Below are 21,857 nucleotides of genomic sequence, written 5' to 3'. Positions count from 1 at the left end.
GATTTCAAATAACCAAATATGCATATATCCAATATATCAGATAACCAGGTGAAATACTGTAACAATATGAGATAACCAAGGGATAGCAAAAGAGATGAGAGAGAACATAGTGCATTAAGGACAACAATCACTCATTATATGGCTTTTATTTCTATATCCTTTCATTTGGCGTCATTCTATATGGCCTTATGTATCTAGATTTTGTTCTATTGTAAATCTCTGCTAGGAGAGCTCACCATTTCTACTGCTTATGACAAATGAGGGAAACCATTGAGCCTATGTTCCTTTGAGTCTGGCTTACTTCACTTAATATGATTTTTTCTAATTCTTTCCATTTCCTTACAAATGGGGTGATGTCATTCTTTCTGACAGCAGCATAGAATTCCCTTGTGTATAAATACCACATCTTGTTGATCCACTCATCAACTGAGGGACATCTGGGTTGGTTCCATATCTTTGCTATCTGACCATGGGCTTTAACCCCCAGAATTATAAGGCAAAATAAAGTATTCCTTCTTTTAGGTTGATTCTTACAGATATTTTGTCACAGTGACAACCATGACACCAATTACCAGTACAACAAATAAGACCATCAACTTACAAAGAAGAAAGGTTATTCAAATCATGATCAGTGGTGCCATTGTGTTGGGCCTATGGCAAGGCAAACACATCCCAGCAGGAGCACACAGAAAAGCAAAACTGGCCACTTCACAAGCCAGAGAACAAAATAGTGAGGACTTAGTCATGGTCCCACAGTCTTGGAGTACCTGCCCCAAAGTGACCTGAAGAACTCTCACTAGGACCCACCTCATAAAAGCGCCACCACCCTAGGGACCAAGTATTTTAACATATGGGTCTTTAGGGAATATCAAGATCCAGACTATAGCTGAAGTAATTCATATTATACAAAATTATAACAGGCAATGATCTCATCTCTATCACATTCCTCTTCCTCTTCCTCTTTCCATTTCTCTTAGTTTTCTGTAACTTGTGTCTTGTATATAAGACTATTGGATTTGTGGAAGGGAAAGGGAATCCCAGAAACAGCAGGATGAAGGATGAACTAATGTAACATTGATACTCATTTGACACTATGTTGGCTATGAGCCTTACCTTACAACTTGGGGGATTGGGGAAGAGTAAGTGGGAGAAAATGAGGGATGGGGTAACAGTGTTTAAAACAAATGTACTCCTTACTTTATACGACTATAACCCCCTTGCTCATCACTTTTTCAATAAAGACTCTTTAAAAAGAAAAAGAAAAATATTCTATTTTCCTGGAATTTTAGGCCTTTTAATTTGGAATGGATTTTAACCTTGCCTTTTTGTGACTGAGATGTCTATAACTCCTCCTCCTCCTCCTCCTCCTCCTCCTCCTCCTCTTCTTTTTCTTCTTCTTTCTATTGTCAGCTTACTGATCTAACTTCCCAATTTCCTTTTTCCCCCCTTTTGCTTAATTTGCAAAAATGAGTTACCCAACTTGACAGATTTTAAAAAAATCTTCTCTTTGAATTACTCTTTAGATTGATAACATCTCAAATCCGATTGGGAACTAGTGACTATTCAGTATTATTTTTTTTCCAGTTTAAGGAAAATCTTTGTCATGGAAGTTTATGTAAATACAGAAAAGATAATTTATTAATTTTCTATGTCTATCACTAGTTCTAGGAGCTATCACTAAAAAGACTAACCATCTCTCATCTAGATCTCATCCATATTTCAATTAATATCTCCAAAAGATTCAACTTAAAAAATACAGTGCCACCTGTTCACCTGAAAAGTATTGGAGCCTCTTTTATATTATCAAAAAATTAATCCTCATGTTTTCCTGTGGTCTTTGAATTAAGGTCTATATACGATTCATAAATCTTTTTTTTATTGTTGTTGGTTTTTTTTGTTTGTTTTTTTTTTTTTTGGGCCAGTCCCAGGGCTTGGACTCAGGGCCTGGGCATTGTCCTTGGGCTTTTCTCAAGTGTTCTATCACTTGAGCCACAGTACCACTTCTGGCTTTTTGTATGTATATGTGGTACTGAGGAATTGAACCCAGGTCTTCATGCATGCTAGGCAAGCACTCTACTGCTAGGCCAAACTCCTTGCTCTCATAAATCATTTTATATATGAAATTCCCATCCACCTCTCTCTCTTTTATGTTCATTCTGCACCTTTTGTTTGTTTGTTTGAAATGCTATTAATTTCTCAACTCACTTCAGGCAAGCCATTCAGATAGCTGTTAAAAACACAGAAAGGAGTGTTCTCCTGACTACCCACAACCTGGCGGAAGCTGAGGCTCTGTGTGACCGGCTGGCCATCATGGTTTCTGGAAGGCTGAGGTAGGTGACCCTCCAGAACTTCAAGTTAACACTTAAAATGACACCCTTAAGGAGGAAAAGCAACTCACAGTGAATGTTGAGAGCCATTCTTTTGACTTCTTTATGGATACTCTCTTACCTCTTTGGAAATTAAAGAATAGCACAAAAAACAGGACAAGTCAAGGGTGATGGTTCACACTAATAATCCTAACTCTGTGAGAGATGGAAATCAGAAGGATGATGGTTCAAAGCCAGCCCTGGCAAAAAGTTCACAAGGTTTTCTTTCCACCTGTTAAAAACCAGGTTTAGTAACAAGGCCATCCCAACTGTTTAGGAAGGGCAGATGAGAGGATTACAATCCAGGCCACCTGGGCAAAAATTAAGGCTCAATTTGAAAAATAAAAAGAGCATAAAGGGCTGGGGTTGTGAAGCAAATGCTAAAGAGCCTACATAGCAAGTACAAGATCCTGAGTTCACAAAAACCTCAGTACTGCCACAAAAAAAAAGTTCAGGACAGTGGTTTTTTTTGTTTGTTTTGTTTTTTCCCTTCATGTTCTCCATCTTGCCCATAGATGCATTGGCTCCATCCCACACCTGAAAAGGAAATTTGGCAAGGAGTACATTCTAGAAGTAAAAGTGAAGGAGGCTTCTCAAGTGCCATTAGTCCACACAGAGATTCTGAAGCTTTTCCCACAGGCCGCACAACAGGAAAGGTAAAAAGAACTTTCGACTGTGAAGAGAGAAGGGTGCTTTATCCCATTGTGATTTCCCTTGGCTCTATGAGAAATACTTAGGGACTTCAAAACGTGAGTTGTTGACTTCTCTAGATTATAAGGAATTTGTGAGCTACCCAAAAGGCTGTGATCTCACCCCTAACCCACCAACACAGGAAACAAACATCAACTGAGATAAAGGGTCTCCAAATGGAATTTACAAGTTTCAAAATGGGGTATGGCAAGGACTGTGTGTCTATCTGTGTGTGCACACGTGGGTGTTCCTTTAAATAAGTCTGCATTACTGTGGGGAGAGCAAGAAGATGGAAATAGGTACTAAACTTACAGTTCCTTAGCAGGAGAAGGACATCAGCAAATTGAGACATAAAAATTATGATTTCCATTTTAGTACCATAGAAATTTAATAGCTAGCTAACAGTCTATGCCAGGACATGAAACACAATTCTGGTCTGAAGAGAAGTTAGTTTTGTAGCTCTGATTACTCTAATTAGTCATCTGAAGAACCAAGCTGTGCATTAGATTGATATAAGAATGGAACATGAATTTGTACAGGCAGAAAATTAGCACAGGAAAACTAGATAAATCAGTACTGCTGGTTCTTAGAGCCAGAGAAATCTATTAAGTCTTCAACATTCTTCCTCTACTGTATTGTCCCATCTTCCTTACTTCATATCTCTCTTCACAGCTTAGCTTTCTTCTGTAAAGACTGTATTTTTCTTTGAAGTTAGTTCACTCTGAACTAATTAGAACTAATCAGATTTGAATTATTCAAAGAGAATAGTACACAATATCAGTTTTCAATAAGTTAATGGTTTGTACAAGCTGAAGTTACAAGTGTTAATGCTAGATCATTGCTAGAAATGTCTGAGATAACCAGTTACCAAATATCATATAAAACATTTTCCATTGGTAAAAATTTGATCTCATATTTAAGCCGTACGTTAGTTTGCATCAAATTTTATTTCAAAAAGGCAGTTGTTGGTATTGTCACATTTATTTTGATGCTCATCTTTACCCCAAGAGATGCAGAGTTGAGTATAACATGCTTCTGTTTCTAGATACTCCTGCTTATTGACCTATAAGCTGCCCAAAGCAGATATTTACCCTCTATCCCAGGCCTTTCACCAATTAGAAGCAGGTAAGAATGACTATTTCAAACAAAACTTTTGAGGTATCAGGGTGTACTTGGATAAATAATTTAATGGGAGATTACTGCCTAATGTATTTTAAAACTAAGCCATACAAGACATGATTTTTTTTCTCTCTTTTCAGTTGTGGGTCTTGAACTCTGGGCGTGGGCACTGTCCCTGAGCTCTTCAGCTCAAGGCTACCACCTTACTCCTTTGAGCCTTATAGCCATTTCTGGTTTTCTAGAGGTTATTTGGAGATAAGTCTCACAGTCTTTCATGCTCAGGCTGGCTTTGAACTGTGATCCTCAGATTTCAGCCTCCTTAGTAGCCAGGATTACAGGCGTGAGCCACCAGCACCCAGCTATAGAACATATTCTTAATCTCTAACTTCCCAGCCAATATAACAAATATGTTACCAGAAAATTTAGGGCAACTAAACAAGCTTGGTCCTTGTCTGGCAAGAGAAAAATTCAGGCAAGATAAATAAAGTTGATAGAAAAGTTTGTTGGAGAGAAATACAGCAGAGAAAGAGTATATAACATCGACATACCATAGGAAATAGCACTTCTGCCCACCTCAGCTTCTTGGCTGTCATTCCTAACAGAACTTGGCCTTGGGTTACTGAGAATTAAATGGGTTTTTGACTGATGGTCTCCTTTTTATTTCCTGTAAGAATGTAATGCCAAAGATTTTCTGTCCCATACTTATTTTGTCACTCTTTCATAACTCTTTACTTCCATTTAGTTGTCATACAGGCTTTGATTTATCAGCTTATTCTGCTATTTTCAAGTTCTGTAGGCCACACTTCTCTACTGGCTGCTTAAAAAAAAAAAACTAACTCGTATCAAAACTGGAACCCATGAATCTGCAGAAAGTAATAAGAAAGAACATGAAATGGGATTGAAAATTTCCTCATATGTAAGAATATTAAAATCATAGTTCCTCCAGGAACAAATATATCTCCCCAAGACACATACCATGAAACATAGCACATCATTAAAATATAGTATGAGAAAATTCTAATGTAATGTGAATTTAATATACATTTATACTACTTATCTATGACAGTCATTATTTTATTCTTCTGATTGACCAGCATTTGTCTTTTTATTAAATTTAACCTCTGTTTATATTGATTCACATTCTTAGTTTATACGACTGAAAAATTCTTGATAGTGAATTATGAGCATATATACTTATTCTTTTTTTCCCCCAGTGAAACGTAATTTTAACTTGGAAGCATACAGCCTCTCTCAGAGCACACTGGAAAAGGTAAGTCAGCTTATTTGACTTTATATCATTCTTGTACATTTTACCTGAAGGCAACTGGTACATTTTTTTTCCTGTTTATTTGAAAGACATCCGAAGTCCTGGTAATCCTTTCCCCATTTCTTTCCCTCCTATTAGGTATTCTTAGAGCTTTCTAAGGAGCAAGAGCTGGAAAATGTTGAGGAAGAAGTTGATACAACCATGAGATGGAAACTCCTTTCTTATTCCGATGAACTTTAAAACCTCAAGCCAAACCATTTTTTTGTTCCTGTCCTATAAACTTACATTTATATAACTTAGAAGTATACATAATTAAAAAGATCATTTAACATTAATATCAAGCATATATTTTAAGTTTATTCACAAAAAGAATATATTCAAAAGTGATCCTTCCACTCAGATTTAGAAGTGATAGGAAGTCTGAGGTAAAGGCAATACCAAATACTAGTCAAATCACCCAAAGAGCCATTATGAAAACAAAACAACCAGTTTAGACCCTTTTTTGGAATGCCATTGTTTTTAATCACTTAACCAAAGTGAGTCATCTGCTGAAATACACAAGGTAGAAGCTATGCAAGTACTTCATATAGTTGAATATAAAGGTTTTCTTTGATATACAAGTATAACTCAAGATTCTCTTCCTGAGAGTTTGTCAGACAATTGTGTTGACATCCGCAGGTCTCACGAGGCCCTCAGACTCACTAATGCATAAGCACATCCCTTGGAAAAGAAGGGCAAATAAATCTTTGGGAAACAAGGGAAGTCACAGTAATGTTTGTTGTGATTAAAAAGTTTTGAATACTGATCTTAAGTTCTTAGATGCTTGTCATCTCCTCACAGTGATTTTCTGTGTCCTTATAACTATTTTAAGATTATACCCCTGATAGTTGTGTGTTTCCACGTGTGAATGCTGTATACACATGTCCTTTGTTATGACCAGTTGACTTTTTTCCCCTTAAAAATGACCTGTTTCATTCTGAGTATTACCAGCAACTTTACAAAAAGATTCCTTCTCCATTTTTTAATATGCTTCATAACTGAAAAAATAAGTTTTATGAGCAAGTTGTTGTTGGTTCACACCTGTATCTTAGTTTCTCAGGAGGCTGAGGTCTGAGGATTAAGGTTCACAGCCAGCCCAGGCAGACAAACACCAGAGATTCCTATCTTCAATTAACTAGCAAAAAGCCAGAAGCAGGGGCCAGGAGTTTGGCCTAGTGGTAGAGTGCTTGCCTAGCATGCATGAAGACCTGAGTTTGATTCCTCGGTACCACATACATAGAAAAAAGCTGGAAGTGGTGCTGAGGCTCAAGTGGTAGAGCTCTAGCCTTGAGAAAGTCCAAGGACAGTGCTCAAGCCCTGAGCTGAAGCCCAGGACTGGCAAAAAAAAAAGCCAGAAGCAGAACTATACTCCAAATGATAGAGTGCAGCCTTTATGGAAAAACTAGGGGACAGCACAAGGTCCCCAGTGTGGGCACCAGAAGAACCCAAACATAAAAACAACCAAACAAAACCAAAGTTTCCTCCCAACCCTTTTTATGTTCACCAAGGAATATATGTACTTTCAATCTTCTTGTAAGGTTGCTGCATTAAATGTTTGGGTTTTCTTTTATTTAATATATTTATTTAATGTCTTTTCTGTTCATTTATTACTTGTGCTTTAGTCTTCTTCTGATCCATTTAATAAGCTTTTCCTATAATTAAATATTTTAATGGTTTATTATAGATACACAATTCAAACACAATTTGAACAAATTAAATCTGCATTTTTAAAAATTTCAGGTTAGGGGCCGGGAGTTTGGCTTAGTGGTAGAGTGCCTAACATGCACAAAGACCGGGGTTCGATTCCTTGGTACCACATACGTAGCAAAAAGCCAGAAGTAGTGCTGAGGCTCAACTGGTAGAGGTCTCGCCTTGAGAAAATCCAGGGATAGTGCTTAGGCCCTGAGCCCAAGCCCAGGACTGGCAAAAAAAAATTTTCAGGTTAGAAGCTAGTTAAAGTTACATGGGTGCCCAGTTTCCTACATTATTTTAATATGATGGCACTATAACAAAATATGTTGGTATTTGTAAAGTTTAAAGAACAAAGCTAAAAGGACCCCATATAAACATTTGGCCAAAAGTGAATTATGTGTAAATCTCTCAGGTTTCACTACAATCTGCCAAAACTGGAAATGAGCCAAAAAGAGTATAAATTTAATCACAATGCTCTTAATGCAATTAAATGTGTGTAATCACTTTGACTGTAATAGAAAGACAGTTTGTTGTGGTGACATAAGATCAGTTGGAGACAAGATAGTGCAGCAAGAGGCAAAATATGGATTTAAATTTTGTCTCAGGGTCTGGAGAGATTTGCTTTCATTTACTAGAAATAAGCAAATCACCAGAAGGCTTAGAGGGGCACATAAGTAGTGATCAATCAAGATCTCTACCTAGTGCGAGAGACCCTAGCGGGTAAGTTATATAACTTGTATGCAACACAATGCTTACTGAACAACAGAAGAAAACTGCAACATGATAGCCAAAAATTGTATTTCACTGTTATTGAGCCATTTATTGTAAATGATAAAATAATAGCAAAGATGAACCAGGAAAAATTGCCTGTTATTAGAATTTAAGTATTTATCTTCCTTCTTGCAAGAAAATGTAAGATATACACTTGTATTTTAACATTCTGAGCTCCAAAATATAAGATAAAATAAAAAATAAAACATAAAAAAAATTCAGGTTAGAAATCCAGTATTCAAAAAAGTGTAGATATACAAATTGAGCACACTTTTTTATATATTTTTATTGTAATTAATAAAAGGGTTACATGATATTTGCCAGATAGGAGGTGCATTAATTCACATACATTGATACCCTTTCACATGTCTTGGTACCTATTACCCACCCCCCCACCCGTCTTGGTTTTCCCCCCTTCCCTATCAAATTTCAAATAACCAAATACAAATAAATTCAATATATCAGATAACAAAGTGAGATACTGTAACAATATGAGATAACCAAGGGACAGCAAAGGAGATGAGAGATAACATAGTACATTAAGGACAACAGTCATTCGTTATATGGCTTTTGTTTCAATATCCTGGAGGTCCTTTCAATTAGCTTCATACTATATGGCCTTATGTATCAAGGTTTTGCTCTATTGCAGATCTCTGCTAGTAGAGCCCAAGGTTTCTACTGATTATGACAAATGAGGGAAACCATTGAGCCTATGTTCCTTTGAGTCTGGCTTACTTCACTTAATATGATTTTTTCTAAGTCTTTCCATTTCCTAACAAATGGGTCGATGTCGTTTTTTTCTGACAGCATTGAGCATACTTTTAACACAGATTGAAACAAACTGATTCTAAATTTTCAGAAATTTCAGTTTTGAAATCTAAGCTGTTCCAACATTCAAAAAATGTTTGGAGGGAGGTGGTAATGAGGCTTGAACTCATATATTCTTGCTTGGCTTATTATTTTTTTAAACTCATGGCATATGTTTCCTTTGAACCACTCCTGGTTCTGGCTTTTGCTTCAGCCTTCAATTCTCAGATCTCAGCTTCATGAGTAGGATTATAGGTATGAGCCATTTGTGGCCTGTGCAATTCAAAACTTTTGGGGCACCAACACAAATCATGCCTGATGTGATCCACCAATTTGAGGGTTCCTGCCTGAAATGACAGGTATACTCACTATAGTCAACTTCTCATTAAGATCAGTGTTGTAGACTTTTTTTGTCCTGAATGGCCTAGAGCCACGATCCTTTCCAATCTCAGCCTCACACATAGTTAGGATTATAGGCATAAATGACTAGCCCCTAACTAATATTATGGAGTCTCAAAAAGTTAAATTCATATCTCAATCTAGGACTAATGACAAACTAGTGAATTTCTGAAGTTAATTCCTGGGTCCTCATCTTTACTCAGTCAAGTCCCCTGACTTCAGTTCTCCTAGCTATGCCTTATACGTAGCTGGGATTATAAATGTGTGCCAGTACACATTGGGATGGAGCCTGGCTTGAAAGCTTAATCTTCTCCATCATTATTATCTGAGTAGCTGGGGTTCTAGGCATAAACTACCACATAAGCTTTATTTTCTTGTTTTATTTCCAGCATCTAGATATTTATTTTTCACTTGAATTTGACCTGTCTTTGTGTTATATCTTTCTATTGAAACATTTTTTATTAAAGAATTCATTAACATTGATTTTTACATCATATTTCAAATGACATGTTTAACAAACAAGTGTTCAAGAAGGGAACTTAGTTTTTAGAACATAATCAAAAGAAACATTTTTTTTTGCCAGTCCTGGGCTTGAGCTCAGGGCCTGAGCATTGTCCTTGGGCTTTTCTCTAGGCTACCACTCTGCCACTTGAGCTACAGCACCACTTCTAGACTTTTTCTATGTATGTGGTACCGAGGAATCGAACCTGGGTCTTCATGCATGCTAGACAGGCACTCTACCACTAGGCCAAACTCCCAGCCCGAAACATTTTTTTATTGTAATTAATAGAAGGGTTACATTATATTCACCAGATAGAAGGTGCATTACTTCACAAACATTGATACCCTTTCTCACGACATGGTCCCCATTTCTCTCCCTCCCTCCCCCGCTCATCTTGATTCCCCCCTTCCCTATCCAATTTCAAATAACCAATTAAGCACATATAAAATATATCAGATAACAAGATGAAATATTGTAAAAATATGAGATAACCAAGGGATAGCAAAAGAGATGAGAGATAACATAGTACATTAAGGACAACAATCACTCATTATATGGCTTTTGTTTCCTTATCCTGGAGGTCCTTACATTTAGTGTTCATACTATTTGGCCTTATGTCTCTAGATTTTGTTCTATTGTAAATCTCTGCTAGGAGAACCCAAGGTTTCTACTGATTATGACAAATGAGGGGGACTCTTGGGCCTATGTTCCTTTGAGTCTGGCTTACTTCTCTTTGTGTTATATCTTATCCATTCATTTATGTTTTTGTTGAGAAAGTATTTGTCACTATAAGTTAATAACAGAAATAGCTATGTTATTTTGGTGCAAATAAAAAATAAAAAGGTAACTAGCACTACTTACTCCTCAGCTTCTAGAGTTAGATAATAATTATACTACACAACTTGCAAAACTGCTTGTAGAATATGTTTATTTGATGTTGAAGTTCCCATTGAGTGTTTATAAAAAGGCTGAGGATCTTGCTGTCAGATATTAATAATTAGTAAAAAATGTCTATGAAGAATAAAATTATTACATAAATTTAACCTTTTAGACTCATCGAAACATCAAAGTAACGCATGGTACAGATGGTTATTTGTCTGGAGCTCTGCAGAGTAAGTAAAGCATGCATTTCCTGGCCTGAAAGAAGGAGGAGCTGGAACAGGCCAGTCTTTTCATGTTAGCATTCTGTACAGGGCTTGCATTCCATTGTAACACAGCCACATTTTATATATGGGCTCACGTGAGGAAATGTTCAATGGCAGCTGCATTTACTTCTTCCAGTCCCAATAAGCTGCATGTGGTCTCCATAACTCCTAACTATAGCTTGGGAATGAGGTAATTGTAACCAATGGTGATGCTGTGGGAGCCTCTATCTTAGTATGGCAAGAATAAGAGTGAACTGGTAGAGAGGCCTGGACAGTGGCTCCCACTTGTGTTCTCCGCTACTCAAAAAGTAGACATCAGGAAGAAAAAAGCTTCAGGTCAGCATGGGCAAAAATGTTGTGTAATTCCACTCTAGTGAGCTCAGTGTAACTGTCATCCCCCTATGAAGGACATGTGAATAAGAGGATTACTCTCCAGGGAAACACAGGCAAAAATGGGAGACCCTAAGAGAAAAATGACAAATCCAAAAAGGTGTTAAAACACTATCGGAGCAAGTATATTGCCTTAATTTCAAACTCCAGTGGACAAAAAAAAGCACAAATTCAACAAGTTGTTTCTATATAAATTCAAAGTTAGTGAATAGAGTAAAATGTAAAATCTTGCATTGGAAAATTACGCTTAGTAACAAATAATGAAGAACAGGAAATTCAAATTTATGATTTTGTTTTTGAACTACCATTTGTGTTGATTTTGGTGAGTTGAGTTTACATCAGCTTATATGTTTCCTTTGCTCATTTGAATCATTTTCTTAACAAGTAAGCCTTTGTTATGGGCTTCAATAGCTATTGATGCCTTAATGATTCTACTCCATTAAGGATTTCAACCAAGAATGACAAATGACTTTTCAAAATATGAGACTTTGAGCCATCAATTCTGAAACAAACCTCATAAAATTTCCTTCTGCTGTAAGCAGCATTCAGCACATCAGCAAGACTTGAGAGTTTCGCACCTGACTAAGGAAATCCTTCGTTTCTTGTTTTCCTCGATGCTTGTGGTAGAGTCTTAACACTGTCCTCAGCTATTTAGCACACATGTTGCTAGGCTACTCTTAAAGTTTAACTTCTTATTTCACTCATATACATTTAGAAGTAAAATCTTTGCTTTAAATCACTCCATTTAAACTTTGCAAGCTCCCACTGGCACTATTATCCCTTGTGGAAGAGCAAAACTATCCTTTCTCCTTCTCAAGGCTATAATTCTCTTTCTGATTTAAGCCCTTCTTATCCTCATCCCTTCCAGGAAAAATAGCATCTGTTGTTTGGTTAGTCTTGTGTTTTCATCATTTCCTTTCTCACGTCCCTTTCCAAAAGTCACTACAACAAAAGAAAAACAACAAAACTCTTGTCCAAGACAACTCATTTGGCTACCACGTAAGCTTACTATGTAGTTCTCAAAGAAAAAAATAAATGATTTTTTTTCTTTTCTTTCTGCAGTCCATATCATTACAGTTATAACCTAAAACATGTATGTTGAGTATCTTTCGTGTTTCAGGCTCCACGAGGAGTTTAGGAGCACTTCATCATTGACTGATTGCAGAATATGATGGATGAGAAATAAGTATGGCTTGAAATCAAGTGGGATGTATGGCAAGAAATGACCTGGAAGCTATATGAGGACAGTACAAGGAAGGACTTTGGGATAAGTAGAGGTCAGAGCTGAAATTTGAAGGTCATGTAGGAACTAGGACAGTAAATATGTCAGCCAGGGAAAGGAATTTCAAGGCTGGGGTTAATTCTAGGAGAGAAAAGAGAGGCAAATATGAACATGGGGGCATTCGCTTTAAAAAAAAAAATCCTGCCTAAGGAAAGGCTGAACTTGAAGATGGGACCATGAGCCGAACAAGAGATGAGTGGAGGAAAAAGCTGAGGCCACATAATTAGGAGTATTATGTTTGCTCAAAGCAAACCAGATACTGCTAAAAAAAAAAAAAGCAATGAGGGAAATTATGAAAAATAATCAGAAAGATTGCTTCTATGTGACATGTAGTGGGGAAATTTTCACATCTCTTAATGGCACACAAGCAAAGGATACTTGTACAATATGGCCATTATCCCATAAACTTCCGAGGGGGGGAAGGAAGATTAGAAGGAAAGCAATATTTAACAGAAGTATTAGCTGAAAACATTTCAGAGTTTTAAAAAAGGTCTCAGTCTCTTTCCAGTGATCACAAAGTATCCTGCAGGACAAAACCCCAAATAACACTTAGCCCTGAAGGTATAGTAATGAATTTCATATATTGTGGTTAAAGAAGAACCCTAAAATATTGTAGTAAGACAAACAAAATAAATCAGTGCCAAGGTTATACAAGCTCTGTTATTTTCAGTAAAAAGTAATGTGAGGGGCTGAGAGTTTGGCCTAGTGGTTAAAGTGCTTGCCTAGCATGCATGAAGACCCGGGTTCGATTCCTCGGTACCACATACATAGAAAAAAGCCAGAAGTGGTGCTGAGGCTCAAGTGGTAGAGCTCTAGCCTTGAGAAAGTCCAAGGACAGTGTTCCGGCCCTGAGCTCAAGCCCAGGACTGGGAAAAAAAAAGTAATGTGAGACAAGGCAATGAAATGTTGTTTTAAAAAGTGTGTAAGAAACTAGGCTCTGGTGGCTCTTGCTACTCAGGGCTGAAATCTGGGGAAGCATGGTTAGAAGCCAGTCCAGGCAGGAAAGTTCATGAAACTCTTTATTTCCAACAAACTACTCAGAAAAAGCTGGACCTGGTGGTGTGGCTTCAGTGGTACAGGGCAAGCCTTGAGCAAAAGAAGCTCAAGGACAATACCCAGGCCCAGAGTTCAAGGATGGTTAAAAAAAAAAAAAGTAAGACACTTTCAGACAAGACCAAAAAGAAGAGTAGATGACTGAATAACAACAACAACAACCACAAATACACAGGTGGAGAAAATAGATGCATTACAGTAAAAAAAAAAAAAAGTATGCTTATGGAAAGATTGGCATAGTAGAGCTCACCTATACTTCCAGTTACTCAGGGGCTGCACACACACACACACACACACACACACACACACACACACACACACACACACACACAGATGATAGTTATGACTTGCTAAAATTGGTTAGTAACACTGGAAATCAAGACATATTAAAAATTTAGTAAATACCTCCAGAGAAAGTAGTTTGTTTCCTTAAACTTATTGTAGAAATAACAAGCCTGTAGGCTTTGGGATTGCAGGGGGATGACATCTCCCAAAGATTTTTTCTCATTTCTTTTACCAAGAGGAAGATGCTGTAGTTAGCATGATAGCTGTGCATCGAAGCTGCTGATGAAAATTCAGCCTGCTTTGCCAAATTACATTCCTTCATTACCATTATCCTAGATCCAAGCCTTAAAGACTTATGGAAGGTTTTTCAGCTAGTTTCTAATCCACTTTGTCTATTTCTACCCATCATTTTAAACAACAACAATAACACACACACACACACACACACACACACACACACACACACACACACACACCAACTTTCTGCTTTGTTCTCCCTCTGCCATCTCTGAATAGATTTTTTTCCCCTTATCTGGTTTATAAGATCACATTAAGGGTCAACTTTCCCAACAGGGCAGAAAATGCAAACAAACAAACAAACAAAAAAAGCAGGTTGAGAAGGAATAAACTTGCGATTTCCTAGTGTTTTGATATGTACAGCCAACCATCTGCAACCACCAGCTCCCTGCTGGGGAACTGGCAGGAAACAGAAACAGAGATCCAGGAGTCACTGTGTGAGCACACTGAATTTGGCAGTCTGTATCATCCTCTTTGGAAACAGGTCTAAAACAGAACTATTGCTGATAATCATGAAATTAAAACCACGATGTACTAGTGAGCTAAATGAAATGTGAATTCTTCTTTGGGACGTCACAGAGACGGTGGATGAACTGTTTTCTAGCTTTTTGCTTCAGCTTTCTCCAGAGTAAGTTAACTTTCAGAACTTTGGTTATTTGTGTTTAGAAATATGAAATTAAGACTAGCCAGGGAAATGCCAAACATCTGAATGCTGTACTATTTAGTAAGTTGTTCTGTTTTTTGAAATCACTCTGTGTATTTTATATTGTATGGCTAAAGGTCCAATTAGAGAGGAATGCTTTTTTTTTCCATTTTACCCCTTGATTATAGCATATTTGCAAAAATAGCTGCTAGGTTCACAAAAAGGAATGTTCCTTTTATGCTCTCTTCTTATGAGCAGAAAATATTTCCAAAGTTATTTGAATTATTTATTCCTTTTTGTATTTGTTTTCCACTTAACTGCCAGAGGAATTTTAAATAGCTTAGAACACAAGCTTTATTGAGTTTTGAATTGTTTCTTGTTCTTTTTTTTAATCCTCACTGAGAATATTTTCATCAAGGGAAATTCTTTACTAATCTTTTTTATTATATTGAGAAATGACTAGGATTTGATAATCAGTTTATTATTTCTATCTAACATGGTTTCCTATTTGGAGTAACTGAAACTTCCTAGATATTTTTGTGTTACTACATTGGCTAGTATTTTTTTTTCTTCCTGATAGTTACATCAAGATATGCAGTGGTAAAAAAAAAATGGGCTTAACAGTAAGAAATAAACACAGTTGATGATGCTTAGATTATGTAATTGTTCTTACATGCAAGTATATTAAATCACAGAAATTAATCACTTGGAGAATATATTGAATTCTTTTAGATACTCAAGGCTCACCACAGCACTGATTTCTTAATGGGAAAAGCAACTGCTGGATGACATTATTATTACAGAGCTGACAAGACCATCTATAATGGGCACATGGAAATTCTTAAGGTTCAAAGTATTTTCCATCTACTTACCTTGGCAATTTGATACTAGTTGGACTTGTAGTATGTATGTATGTGTGTCTTCATCTGTGTCTCTGAGTAGTTGGTTGGTTCCAGGATTTTTTAGATTCTACCCACAAAGGTTCATAAAAGGTTGAGTTATAACCATATTCAAATCCGTGACATGAAAATATATATCCTTATTTATTACCTTTAGCGTACAACTTCCTCCACTCCCATCTCCCACTGCAAAGGTAAGAGAGTCTTCTTCCATTCTTATGATGATCCATTAGTTCCAGAATATTTTTGAAAACTGTCTGTGGCATGTAGTATAAACACATATAAACCATATAAATGATTTCATTCTCAATGTTTTTCTTTTTCTGCCCTGTTTTTAAATTGACACCACAATTTTAAGACTTCTGCATGTGGATTGCAGGTGGCAATCCATGCACCTAACTCCTGCTTTCTATTTTAGACTTCCATGTTTATCACATTTAATTCTTCTTTTTAAAATAAAGAAGTCGAAATGAGCAAGAGACACACAAGCATGGGTCAGCAAACATGGGCCCTTCTCCACAAGAATGTCTGAAAAAGCTCAGGATGAAAAGTGAGACTTCGCTGGTAAGGGTCAGAATCTGTGTCTTGTCATATTTAGAAGAGTAAATGTATTTTTCCCAGCAGGACATGTTTATAGTCAATATGGATCATATGCATTCTAGTTCTCATTAACAGGAATTTGTCAAAACATTTTCAGTTTTTTAAGTAGTGGACCTTGATGTACTTTTAACAAATAAAATTAAAGCATGTGATTATTATACATTTTACTACAGAAAAAAATTAAAGAACCCATGTTAAGAAGCTTCTAGAAAATGAAGCCACATGTTTGTACTACCAAGGTAGAAAGTAACATCTAACTCATTTGAATTTTATAAAGTCACAGGCACGAAGGCCTGTCAAAGACAGAGTCAGGTTTCAATAAAGAATTAATTGAACAAGTATTCCAAATTTTATAAAGCAATTAAAATAATGTACTCAAAAGCATAAGATAAGGGGCATGTCAATTAGCCTGAGTATGTGAGTCAAAGCACCTCACTGTATATGGTAAATTTATGCAAATATTGTGTGTCAATCAAATATTATATGTCCATCAGAATAAGAATAAGGACAAACCCCACTGCTTCTAATTGGGCTAGAAAATGTCAAGCTAAGAGAAATTATGTTCATACGAAAAAGGCAAGAAAAGTAATGATATTTTGAACTTTTGCTTCCATGAAAATGGTCCTCTTTTCTGGTTATAATAATGATAACATGTTCTTTGTACAGAAAGTCCTATAAACTCAGTAAAATAAATAACTTTAAAAATCCTTCATAAAAAGGAACTGATATGTCAATAACTTATCTCATGAGTATTAGGCCTCTGAGTATCCAACAAATACTTATTGTTTGTTTTGTTTCTCAGTGAATAAAGTTTACAAAATTCTCTGCATGGAAGGATAGTATAAATATGAATGTAAAAATTGAGATCTTTCCAAATCTTTAGCTTTTATTAATACATAATTTGTCTATTTTCTCATTTATGTGAGTATATGGAAGAAGAAAGTGGTCTTTCTCAACACACAGCTAAAACTGTGGGATGGAGTGCTTGTGAAGATATACGGCTTTCTTCTAGGAAAGACCTTGTGTTTCGGATTATAATGGAAGTCATAAAGTGGGTTTTTATTACTGAGATTAAAATGGTTTCTGTTTCATTCTTAATTTGTTTGTTTTATTTAAATTTCATTGTAAAGGTGATGCACAGAGGGATTATAGCTACCACTAGGCCAAACTTTCAGCCCCAATGAGTACATTTCTTTTTGAACAGCATTATCCTCCCTCATTTTCTCCCATCTTTTCCCTTTCTGACTCCCCTCTCCCCACAAAGTTGTAAAGTTCATTTCCAACATAGTGTCGAATGACTGTCGATGCGGAATTGGTTTACCTTTTGTCCCACTATTTCTGTGATTTCCCTTCCCTGGCCCAAATCAGATAGACTTGTATACAAGACAGAGGTTATAGAACATTTTTATAAATGACATCAGAGATTAAAGCAAAAGTAAAAGAAAGAACAAAGAACTATAAGCAGTACAATGTTGCTTTTCATTTGTTCGTTTTTTAACCCTCCTGCTTCCATTTCCTGGAGTTCTTTTCTATAAGCAACCTTTCATGTGGTCATATGCACATAGCCTCTCCTAAGAATATCCTAGACTTATTCTAGTTATTACAAATGAGGGGAAACCATACACCCTATGTTTCTTTAAGTCTGGCTCATTTTGCTTAATATAATTTTTTCCAAGATGCTGATGGGGATTTGGACAAATGGGAATGCTACTACACAGGCAGTGGGAATATAAACTTGTTCAGCCTCTCTGGAAAGCAGTATGGAGGTTCCATAAAAGACTACACATTGACCAGGAACGTGGCCTAATGGTACAGTGCTTGCCTAGCATGCACAAAGCCCCTGGGTTCGATTCCTTGGTACCACATACACAAGGACAGTGCCAGGTCCTGAGTTCAAGTCCTAGGACTGGCAAAAAAAAGAATGACTAAACATAGAGCTCCATTATGGCCCAGAAATCCCACTCCTGAGCATTTACCCAAATGCTCACAAACGACACTACACTAACATCACCAAGACAACCATGTTCATTGCAGCATTATTTACCACAGCTAAGATATGGAATCAACCCAGATGCCCCTCAGTGGATGAACTGATCACGAAAATGTCACACACACACACACACACACACACACACACACGCACGCACACGCACACAAAATTCTATACTTGCATCAGAAATAATGGCATTGCCCCAATCATAAGAAAATGGAAAGATTTGCATTTCCGATTTCTGAATGTGGTAGTAGTCACAAAGAATTTTTAAATTCTTTCTATGAGCCATATCTGGGGATTCTTTTCATTCCCATGCAGGCTGCAACAGGTACAAACACAGCCTGGCTCCTGTGAGAGAATCAACTTATCTGCTTTTTTGTTGATATTATTATCCTCTAGATCACAACAAATCACTCAGTGATGGAAGAGCTGATGTCCGTCACTGGCATAAATATGAGGATTCTGCCTTTCTTTGCTCAAAGAGGAGTTGCCACAGACTTTTCCAGCTTTCTCTTCCTTCGTATACCATGTAGCCATCAGTGTTGCACAAAAAAGGCAATGCATAAAGTCGATGATGATGATACTGGGACTCCGAGAGTCTGCATTTTGGTAAGTAACATGTTTTGTTTTGTTTTTTACATGCACCAGATGTAGAAATGGACAGAACAACTTGGCTGGATGGATTCCCTAGACCTAGGAAGTATCCTCTTTAGACTTTCCTGATGTACTCACAAAGTAATGCTTTACAAATGGATAAAACAGGTGGAGCTCTGTGATTGGTCACTGGACCTTCCCCAATTTCTCTGACTTTGAGAAAACCTGCCACCCCCTGTAATGTCTGAGCTGGCTTTGAACTGTGATCCTCAGATCTCAGCTTCCTGAGTAACTAGGAATACAGGCATAAGCCACCTCTCCTGGTTTGATAAGAGGCACAGTGTTAGCTGGGTACAGTGGCTTATGCCTATAATCCATCCCAGCTACTCAGGAGGCTGAGATCTGAGGATAGTGATTCCAAACCAGCCCCTGCACTATGAAGACTACAAAGTCCACAAGACTCTTTTCTCCAATTAATCACCAGAAGTGGCGCTGTGGCTCAAGGGGTAGGGTGGTAGCCTTGACCTGAAGAGCTCAGAGACAACATCCAGACCCAGAGTTCAAGTCTCACGACAGACAAAAAAAAAAAAAAAAAAAAAAAAAAAAACTATGCATCTTGATGCTAAAAGTAATTTCGATCACTCTACTGTAACCACAGTTTGATTGTTCTTTGGAAGGAAGGACTTGTGACCCACTGCTGCATTATCTACTTCTTACCTGTGTTGTTTCTATAATATTTTATAGGAAGAAGTTATTCATATCTGATAGAAACATACCTTCCTTAAAACCTCTCCCAGTGACTCCTTCTCCATCACCCAATTTGTTACTGTTGGGCTGTGCAACAAGGGATCTATTGTGCCTGTTGACTTGCTGACTACTTACCTTTCTTTACGGAATATGGGATTCAGGACAAGAGGGTGTTCGCCTTTGCTAGCTATTGCATTGCTAAAAATTCTTAGTAAGTTGTCAGCTTCACTACCTATTGGCTGAACAAATGAATGACTGCATTCATGACAGTGTTACTAGAACTTTGGATTCATGCTCTTCTTCCTGCCTTTTTTTCTGTTTCTGTTTTGTTTTGTTTTGTTTGCTAGGCTTTCTTGGGGCTTGATATACGCTGGCCTGGTCTTTCTCACGGCCACTTTGATGACAATTATTGTCAAAGCAACCCAGGTTGTGGTACTAACTGGTTTTATGGTGGTCTTCACCCTTTTTCTCCTGCATGGCCTGTCTTTGGTAGGTGTGAATTCTCTCTTTGCCTTCATCACTTCATGGCCATCATGTGTTAATGATTCTGTCTCATCTTTTTTCATTCTGTTCAAGACAACATCTAAACTGATATATATATATATATATATATATATATATATATATATACACACCTTTCTTGCTTTTTCTTTTTTCTGGTCCTGGGAGCTTGGACTCTCAGCTTGGGCTCTGTCCCTGACCTTCTTTTGCTCAAGGCTAGCACTCTACCATTTGAGCCACAGCACCACTTTCAGCGTTTTTCTGAGTAGTTTATTGGAGATAAGAGTCTCACTGACTTCCTGCTGGGCTAGCTTTGAACTGTGATCCTCAGATCTCGGCCTCCTAAATAGCTAGGATTAAAGGCGTGTGCCACCGGCTTGAAGTATACCTTTATAGTGTTGTGTTAATAAACTTTCTAACACTATAAGAATATCTGAGATAATGAAGTCATAAGAAGAAAAGGTCTAGCTCAGCACGGTGGCACATACCTATACTCCTAGATAATCCAGAAGCAGTAGCATGGGGATTGTGTGTTCAAGGCTAACCCAAGTAAGTCAGCAAGATCCAGCCTCAGAAACCAAAGATATTCCAGGGGGTGAGGGAGAAGGGGTATGGCTTAGGGGAAGCCCTAGGTTTAAACTCAAGAACAAAAAATAAAATTAAAAAAAAGGAAAGAAGCATGTAACATTTTACTTTTAAGCCCAGTGTTTTGGAGGTTTCAGTCCTCTAAGACAATGAGTGAAAATGGTCCCTGCTGCTTTCGGGCTTGTTTCCAAGCAGTCTGGCATAGCAGTAGTGCATGGTAAACCAAATATGCATACTGTATGCAAGGATAGAGTGATGACAAGAAGAAGGAAGGCATTTAGGTCCAACAACCTCCTTTAAACCTAGAAGACTTCTGTTTATGAAAAGCTCGGGTGTCTCTTGTAGTACCACAGACTGAGGACCAAGCACTTAGTGCACCTAACCTTAAAGAGACATTGATTTGACTCACAAGAAACTTGAAATCCCTCCTTGTGTTACCAGTGGTGCTCTGTTTTTTGTTTTGTTTTGTTTTTGTTTGTTTTGTTTTTTGCCAGGCCTGGGCTTGAGCTCAGGGCCTGAGCACTGTCCTTGGACTTTCTCAAGGCTAGCACTCTACTACTTGAGTCTTAGCACCACTTCCAGCTTTTTTCTATGTATGTGGTACCAAGGAATCGAACCCAGGTCTTCATGAATGCTAGGCAAGCACTTTAACCACTAGGCCAAACTCCCGGCCCCACCAGTAGTGCTCTGAATAGTATGCCGGCTGAATACTTTCTCCTCTCAAATACCTTTAGCTTTCCTGATGAGTGTTTTGATCAGAAACCCTTTCTTCGCTGGCTTGGTGATCTTGGTCCTCACCATCTTCTGGGGGAGTCTGGGATTAACAACGTTGTACAGACATCTCCCTGGCTTTTGGGAACGGACCTTGTGTGTTCTTAGCCTTTACTGCTGGAATGGCCCAGGTAAGGGTTAAGATAACTACACTGTTTTATTTTAATTTATTTATTGTCAGAATGATGTGTAGAGGGGTTACAATTACATTAGTAAAGTGATGAGTACATTACTTCTTGAATATTCTCACCCCTTTCCATGTTTTTTCCCATTTCCCATCCTCCAACCCCTTCCAAGTTGTAGCTCGTTTCTAACATATTGTCTTGCACGTATTGCTGTTGCACTGGTTTGTTCTTTGTCCTGTGTCTTATCACCTTGTGTTTTTTCCCTTTCCTTCCCTGATTCAAATACACAAATTAA

The 21,857-nt window shown here is 37.4% G+C and overlaps 1 protein-coding gene, 1 long non-coding RNA gene and 1 pseudogene across 4 annotated transcripts in view; all 3 read left to right on the top strand.

Moving 5' to 3' along the window:
* Positions 1-7,051, top strand: part of Abca6 (ATP binding cassette subfamily A member 6) — a 52,535-nt gene extending 45,484 nt beyond the window's left edge. The window contains exons 36-40 of the mRNA XM_090350193.1: positions 2,211-2,330; positions 2,882-3,022; positions 4,102-4,181; positions 5,390-5,445; positions 5,581-7,051. Coding sequence (XP_090206319.1) covers positions 2,211-2,330; positions 2,882-3,022; positions 4,102-4,181; positions 5,390-5,445; positions 5,581-5,682 — 499 coding nt within the window. The 3' untranslated portion in view covers positions 5,683-7,051. The remainder of the gene's footprint in view (positions 1-2,210; positions 2,331-2,881; positions 3,023-4,101; positions 4,182-5,389; positions 5,446-5,580) is intronic.
* Positions 7,052-14,568: 7,517 nt separating this feature from the next.
* Positions 14,569-17,438, top strand: LOC150051333 (uncharacterized). 3 transcript variants are annotated; one of them, XR_016538316.1, is made up of 3 exons: positions 14,569-14,732; positions 15,480-15,593; positions 15,804-17,438. It is a non-coding gene; the product is annotated as an uncharacterized LOC150051333 (long non-coding RNA). The 3 variants fall into 3 exon arrangements; XR_016538315.1 differs by having other exon boundaries at positions 15,480-15,840; positions 16,065-17,438; XR_016538314.1 differs by having other exon boundaries at positions 15,480-16,210; positions 17,173-17,438.
* Positions 17,439-17,540: 102 nt separating this feature from the next.
* Positions 17,541-21,857, top strand: part of LOC150051332 (ATP-binding cassette sub-family A member 9-like) — a 38,078-nt pseudogene continuing 33,761 nt past the window's right edge.

This window comes from Megascapheus bottae, chromosome 17 (genome assembly GCF_031878675.1).
Source record: "Megascapheus bottae isolate mThoBot1 chromosome 17, mThoBot2.hap1, whole genome shotgun sequence".
In the NCBI taxonomy this organism is placed as follows: Eukaryota; Metazoa; Chordata; class Mammalia; order Rodentia; family Geomyidae; genus Megascapheus; species Megascapheus bottae.
The sequence above is the reverse complement of the archived record's forward strand: the minus strand, read 5'-3'. Positions and strand labels throughout refer to the sequence as shown.